This window comes from Rhipicephalus sanguineus, chromosome 6 (genome assembly GCF_013339695.2).
Source record: "Rhipicephalus sanguineus isolate Rsan-2018 chromosome 6, BIME_Rsan_1.4, whole genome shotgun sequence".
Taxonomy (NCBI): Eukaryota; Metazoa; Arthropoda; class Arachnida; order Ixodida; family Ixodidae; genus Rhipicephalus; species Rhipicephalus sanguineus.
In genome coordinates this window covers 139,404,353-139,411,216 of record NC_051181.1, presented here as the reverse complement: position 1 = coordinate 139,411,216, position 6,864 = coordinate 139,404,353, and the positions used below count along the sequence as shown (strand labels likewise).

General features: G+C 53.6%; 2 protein-coding genes across 2 annotated transcripts; both read left to right on the top strand.

The window, feature by feature from the left end:
• LOC119397589 (serine-rich adhesin for platelets-like) lies at positions 1–4,825 on the top strand. The gene is made up of 2 exons (XM_037665013.1): positions 1–1,409; positions 3,673–4,825. The coding sequence occupies exons 1-2, from the start codon at positions 1–3 to the stop codon at positions 4,823–4,825; spliced, it is 2,562 nt and encodes an 853-aa protein (XP_037520941.1).
• A 301-nt stretch (positions 4,826–5,126) lies between these two features.
• On the top strand, positions 5,127–6,632 carry LOC119397587 (serine/arginine repetitive matrix protein 2-like). The gene has a single exon (XM_037665012.1). The coding sequence runs from the start codon at positions 5,127–5,129 to the stop codon at positions 6,630–6,632; it is 1,506 nt and encodes a 501-aa protein (XP_037520940.1).
• Positions 6,633–6,864: the final 232 nt, after the last annotated feature.

Sequence of the window (6,864 nt, the reverse complement as noted above, 5' to 3'; positions counted from 1 at the left end):
ATGACAAGCATTAGGTTTTCGGACTTCGGGCCTCCGTACAGTTGGCCCATTCTCCGCCAACTGTCCAGCGCTTTTGGCTGGCCTAATGAGTGCAGCGTCGACGGCGAAGCCGATGACGACGACGACGGCGGCGACGAGGACGTCTCTTCGTACCTCCCGTTACTGGACGAATTCTTGGCGTGGCGCGATAACGCCCCCGCTCGCGACCCCCCCAAACCACCTCGGCCTCCTTCCCCCCTTCCGACTAAAGTCGGGCAAACGGCGCAACACTGCCGTTTGATCCACGGCCTCTGCTTCGAAGGTGGCGAAGAGATAAGCCTCGATTATCTCGGTCCTACCCACGTGAACGGCTACGACTCGGAGTCCGACAGCCTCGAGCCTACGGATGATTCTTCGGGAAATGATGGCCAAGCCGGATGGAGCATCTACCAACACGGCGAACACGAGCCGGAGAATAACCGAACAACCGAAGCTGCTGCTGGAACACGCTGTGACCGGAAGACTGCAGTTAGGAATGAAGACAGAAGCGGCGATGGCACTTCGTCAACTGCGTTTGAATCGCAGGTTGTCGCCGGCGCCGGTGAACAGCCCGGTGGTGAAGAATCATCTCCAGACGCGCGCCCTATTGAAACGATCTCTTCAGCTACTCGAAGAGCTGCTCGGTGTTTCCTGTTCGTCGTAGAAGACGTTCAGAGTAAAGTCAAACGCGTGCGCAGCGCCATCGCCTCTTTGTTTTCGAGAAACCGAGGCATCCCTGCCGAAGCGACGGCCGTTGTTGAAGAACCAGAAGCATCGGTTTACGAGTTCGCATGCGAGTTGAATGGAGGCGAACACGAAGCCGCCATTCTCCCAACGCAGAGCGAGCCTGAAGACGACCGAGCACTAAAGGTGAAGATTGTCAGGGAGCAATGCGACGAAGAGACGCCACTACACTCCCTTCTTGAAGGCTGCAGTAACTACGACGACAGAAAGTACGGGGGCGCATGTTCAACAGAGGCGTCCTCTCCAGCAGCTGCAAAGGCCGGTCGACGTTTGAATGATGCTTTGAAGACTCAAGAGACTCAATTCAACGACCTGCGCATCACAGAGGCCACAATGCCGCAACACCATGCCAGTGCCTCCCAGCCCTCCGGGAGATGTTTCGATAGTTTGTGCGTAACAGTTGCCTCGTCGCCAGAGATCCGCGACAGTTCCGTTGAGCCCTCTCACGAAGTCGAACTGAACATCACGGACGGTGGACCTTCGAATGAAGTAATTGTTGGGAACGCAACCGACGACGTTGAGATTCTGGATGACGAACCCCAAGAAGGCGACACCATGAACATCGTTGTTGCAGCAGAAAACTGCTGTCAGACAACGTTATCGCTTCCTGTGCCACTTCAGGTCGGCGGTAGCCACGAGGAAGTATGGTGCGCAGGTACATACGCGTCTCAGAAAATCTGCCCAGCAACAGCAAAAGATGGTCATTTTTCTCTCGAACGTTCGGGCGACAGAGGTGGTGGCGATAGTGCAGACAGAGTGGTTACCTTGTTGCCCAGAGTACGCCACCGTTACCCTGAGCGATTTCGAGAAATCGACTTGAACTTGTCGACCAGTCTGTTTGAATTTGAACCTGACATCGTGGATGTACATCAAGGCGCCAGCGATATCGGACGTGGCTTTAGAGTTGGTGAAGCCCCAAATGCTGCGACTAGACATGAAGACGGCAATCAGGTGTTATCACAGAAGTCCGTGCACATCAAAGTAGCCCCGTCGCAGAACGACGAGAAAGAGAAGTATAGAGACGCGTTTTGCACACAGGCGTCGTCCCCAGCTTCTGCAAGGCCTGCTAATAGTTCGGCAGGAGGTTTAGATGGCGAACTAGAAGGCTACAGCGCTGCAGGCTACATAGCAGACTCGTTTCCTGCAACCCACCACAGTAGCGTAGGGCTTTTTCGTCCAGTTGATTCAAACAGCGTTGCTAAGGGATCTGAAATGGAGCCCGAGATTGAAGAAGCAGGCGAAGACATTCCCGTTGAGGAAGAGACATCTCGTGAGCACGATGCACTAAGCCCTGCGACTCAACCTCAGAACGTGTCGTCAACGAAGAACAATCCTGAATCGCTACCTGTTGCATTGCCACGACTACGAATCGGCGCCTCCGATGATGACGTTTCACACGACACGACTCCGGTCATGCTTGAACATACCGAATCAAGTAAGGCTTACAGCATGCCGGAGAGCGCAGTAACCACAGCCCTGGCTGTTTCGTTGCCAGGAGCTCGTTACAGCTGTACAGAGAATGTTCTCGTGGTTTATTCCGATTCCTCGGCGAATCGGGCTGAATTCGACCAACAGACCAAAGAGGATGACGAAGTCATTGTCATTACGGACGACACGTCTACAGAAGACGATTCACTGAACGCTTCCATTCAAAATCGGACTACGTTATCACCGGAAAATGATCCTGAATCGCAACTTGTTGCGTGCGCACAGGTACGGAGCAACGTCACCGAGGTCAATGTCCCACATGATACGACGCCGGTCAGGATTAGTGACAGCGAATTAAGCCAAGCTAGCAGCATCTGCGAGGGTGACTTATCTTCTGCCCTGCCTTCGATATTCTCGGAAGCTCTCGACAGCTGTCTTCAGATTTTTCATGGATTCGATTCGAACTTCTCGGCTGATCAACAGATTGGAGAGACAAGTGAAGTCGTAACGCAAGACAGATCTCAAGACAATGATACAGTCAGCACTGCGACTCGAAATCGAAGCCTTGGATCGATGCATCCACCTACTCGAACACCATTCTACGTCTTGGTAGAGGATGCTTCACTGGACAAGATGCCTGTCGTTGGCGATCATACTGACGCGAGTGGAGCCAATAGCTCTAGTGAGAGTGCAGTGTCATCAGCTTTGTCCTCACTGTCAGGAGCTCGTGAAAGCTGCACTGGAGCCTTTCACAGAGTTGATTACCACTCCTCGGCTGATGGACCTGAATACGAGTCAGGAATTAAAGCAAGCAGATGAAGTCCTCGCTACTGAGTGCACCTCTCGAGACGATACATTGAGCACAGCGATTCAAAATCAAAGCCTGCAATCACTTCAATGTAATCCCGAACGGCTACTCGTTGCGTGCAGTCAAAGAGGGCGTGACGTCTCCGATCATGATGTTTTGCATGACACAATGCCGGTCACGACTGGTGATGCAGAATACAGTGGAGTAAAGAGCATTCGAAACGCTGATGTGCCTTCTGCCCCTCCTTCGTTATCGGATGTTGATTTCAACTTCCCGGCTGAACATTGGATTGAAGAGATAGGTGAGGCCCTCGCTGTGAAGGGATCATCTCATGACATTCAGCCACTGAACTCTGCGGTTCGAAATCAAGATAAACTGCCACTTGAACACAGTACTGAACCGCCGCTTGTTGCGCGTACTCAAGCACAGCCTGACTTCTCTGCGAATGATTTCTCACAAGACACGACACCCATCACGCCTACTGATACGGAATTCAGTAGAGCTATGGGCATTCGGGAGAATTACTTTGCGGCCCTGCCTTCATTAGCAATAGGTGTTCCGCGCTGCTCAGCTGATCAGTGGATTGGAGAGATAGGTAAGGCCGTCTTTACGGAAACCGCATCTTCGAACAAAGATACATCGAACCTTATTACTGACGCCATACTTTTTCCAAGTGCCCAAGCACAGTCTGATGCCTCCGAAAATGATGTGCCGCGCAACACGACACCCGTCACGGATAAACGTATTGAATCAAGGGAATTCAACTGCCCCCTTGAGAACAACGCGTGTTCCGACCTGCAGCTCATTGAAAGCCCTAGAGTTGCTCCACAACATAGCGACAAGAATGTATCTGAAGCATCGGTCTTTGAATCGCCCTTTCCAGAAACCGCGGCAAAAGCCACTCCACAGAACTCGCAAGACGACCAACCGCCTGAGGAGTCGCCACCTCAAACGATAACTCGACTCCCCTCAGACATCATCGAGTGCATCAACACGCTGTCCTCCTTACCCATCTGGGATTTCTGCCCTCCTTCTCACACCACTTCTGCAGCCTCGCGTCCATCGCCACAGCTGTCCTTAACGTCACGTAGTGAAGGAGAGATTCGCTCCGATGACGAGCCCGATGGCATCCTTCCTTCGAACCTCCTTGCCGAAGAAGGAGCACCCGGAGGCGGGAATGCAGACCACGAGTACGAGCCGGAAACGTTTCCTCCTTCAACGCCAATTTCGGCGATCACACTGAGCGAGGGTGAGATAGTCGATTCTGACAGCGACCAATCGATTGCGTTTCCTGCGTTGAACGAAGCTGAGAAGTTCGGATTCAAGGATCCGGCAAAGACGAGCAAAAGCAGTACGAGTTGCACCCGCACTTACACTGATGACGAAGGCACGACATCTTCTGACTCTTCGTCGTCCTCTACACGATCCAGTTCTTCATCGTCTTCTACACAAACGTCTTCCGATTCGGAAAGTGACACCGAAAGCCGCCTCTCTTCATCGCTTTCAGAATCACCGCAGCGGGAAATTCAAGAAGCAAAGACTGCGAAAGCAGCGATGATTCGCGAAAAGAAGGCAGTCAACAATGAATACGCCGCAGAGGCAGCTGGACGTTCCGAGCTCTGTTACACCCAGCATTCACCTTCCGGAACTAACCTACCTGCTCGTCACGATGACCAAGATAATGGCTCTCTATCAACATCGGCATCAGCATTGGTTTTAAAAGACCATAAGAAAGACGATGCTGAAGATGATGCTGACATCTTGATTCCCTTGTTGTTAAATACGACTTTCAACACCGAAGACGTGGCAGAAGCGGCCGCATTTTGAGCCGCGCTTTATCCAACCAGCATCTCCTGGAAGTGCCCAGCCCGACCGTCACGATGACCAAGAGAATAACTGTCATGCATCGTCGGCTTCGACGTCGGCACTAAAAGAGGACTCTGACATGTTGATCCCCTTGTCGTTGCCAGTTTTTCTGAGTAGACCAAGTGAGAAAGACTCAGTTGAATCAGGCCGTAGCCTCACAGCTTCACCTACCGCCCCCCCTTTGTCCCCATCCCCAGAAAGTTGTGGCAACAAATCAGACTCCACGCACGACTCCGCACCACTGGTTCCCTTATCGCCCAGTATGGAACGTCTATCAGGCGACGGCGAGGCAGCACTGATTCTAGATGAACTGCCTCGACCGCCTAAGAGAAAGTGGCGTAAACGAAAGCGCCAACAGAGACGTGCTCTGTGGAGAAGGCCATACGGACGTTTTAGGAGCAACTTCGTTAACACTGAAAACATACGAAAAGGGGTTTCGCCGGAAACATCCTGGCCTCCGGGACGGCATAAGCGGCCTCCGCTAGTGACCGATGACCCGGCGGAAAATCGAGACAACGAAGACCCGGAGTGGGAACCGATGCGCCGACTCACCTGCGACGAAGAGCGATACAAGGCCGTTTCCAGGGTCTGGCACAGCAGGAGAGCCCCAGATCCCCAGGAGGACCTCACGACTTTTCACTACCGCCGACGCACACTGGGCATCGGGCGTTCGGCGCTGCCGTCGTCTCGCAGCCGTCGCAAGCGCAAAGCTTCGCGCGACTCCCAACGCGACTCGGACGAAGCCAAGCGTCAGCGACTGGACACCGAAATATTCGACAGCAAGATCGCAGAAGCCAAGCAGGACAGGGAACGCGAGATGGAGAAAGCCCGAGACAAGCTCAATCGATGCCTGCGCGAAGTCCGAAAGGAAAGGAGAAGGCGCGAGAGACGAGACGATAGCTCGTCTTCGTCGTCTAGGAGATCCAAGAGAGGGCGCAGCAACTCTTCTTCTCGCAGTCGAAAACGACGCAGTTCGTCGAGGCGCAGTCGAAGACGCCACAGTTCATCGGACAGCGACTCTTCGTCTAGAAGACGCAGGAGGAGTAGGTCTCGTTCTTCCCAGGTCGAACGAGACTCGTCGACCGCGAGGTCCGGAAGAAGGCGACGTCCTTCTAGAGACACTGGTGGCTATTCGTCCTCGCGGCGCCGAAGTGGACGCAGCCGGTCCTCCGAGGACAGACGCAGCTCGACCTTATCTTCCGAACTCAGCGAAGGCGGCTACTCGTCCAAGTCACGCAGGAGAGGTCGCCGCCGACGACGACGACGCTCCGAAAGCGCGACCGATTCCTCGCGCAGCTATCGCAGTTATCGCAGCTCGAGGAGTCGCAGGAGCCGCCGTCGTACCCCGGACAGCGGCGACTCGTCGCCGAGAAGACGCAGAAGACGCGGTTCCTCCGAAAGCAGCGGTGGCTACGCAACCAGCAGGCGGAGCAGGAGCCGACGTCATTCTCAAAGCGACTACGACCGTTCACCGAGCTATCGGTCCAGGGATGGGTCGGAGGAGGGTTCTCGATACTGGAAGATGCGGGAGCGAAAGATCCGAGACGACTTCGAGGCCGACAGGCAAGACATCAGCAGCAAGTACCACGCCGAGGTAGACAAGCTGGTAGCCGTCAGAAGAGAGGTGAGCCGCGTCAACGACTTCTACATGGGACTGACGCACACCGACCCGCGGATGCTGTCCGCTAGCAACGTGTGTGACTATCAGAAGCTGGATTCGATGCTTCGAGAAATGGAGAAAACGTACGCCACGGCGGCATGGCGCTGAGAATGCTGTGGTGCGAACACTGCGCTTAATTCCTCTGTGACTGCGTGAACTCACGTGTATATTGGCTTTCTTATTTTGTTTATCAATTTATCGTAACGAACACTGTAAACGTTTTGTATAGCTGAAAAGTGATAAATATTCATTAGGTGTGTAAACTAGGGCAGATTTACGTGACAGCGTTCTTGAGTTGATGTCGCGACTACATATTTTCTTTACGTCACAATGCGAAGTC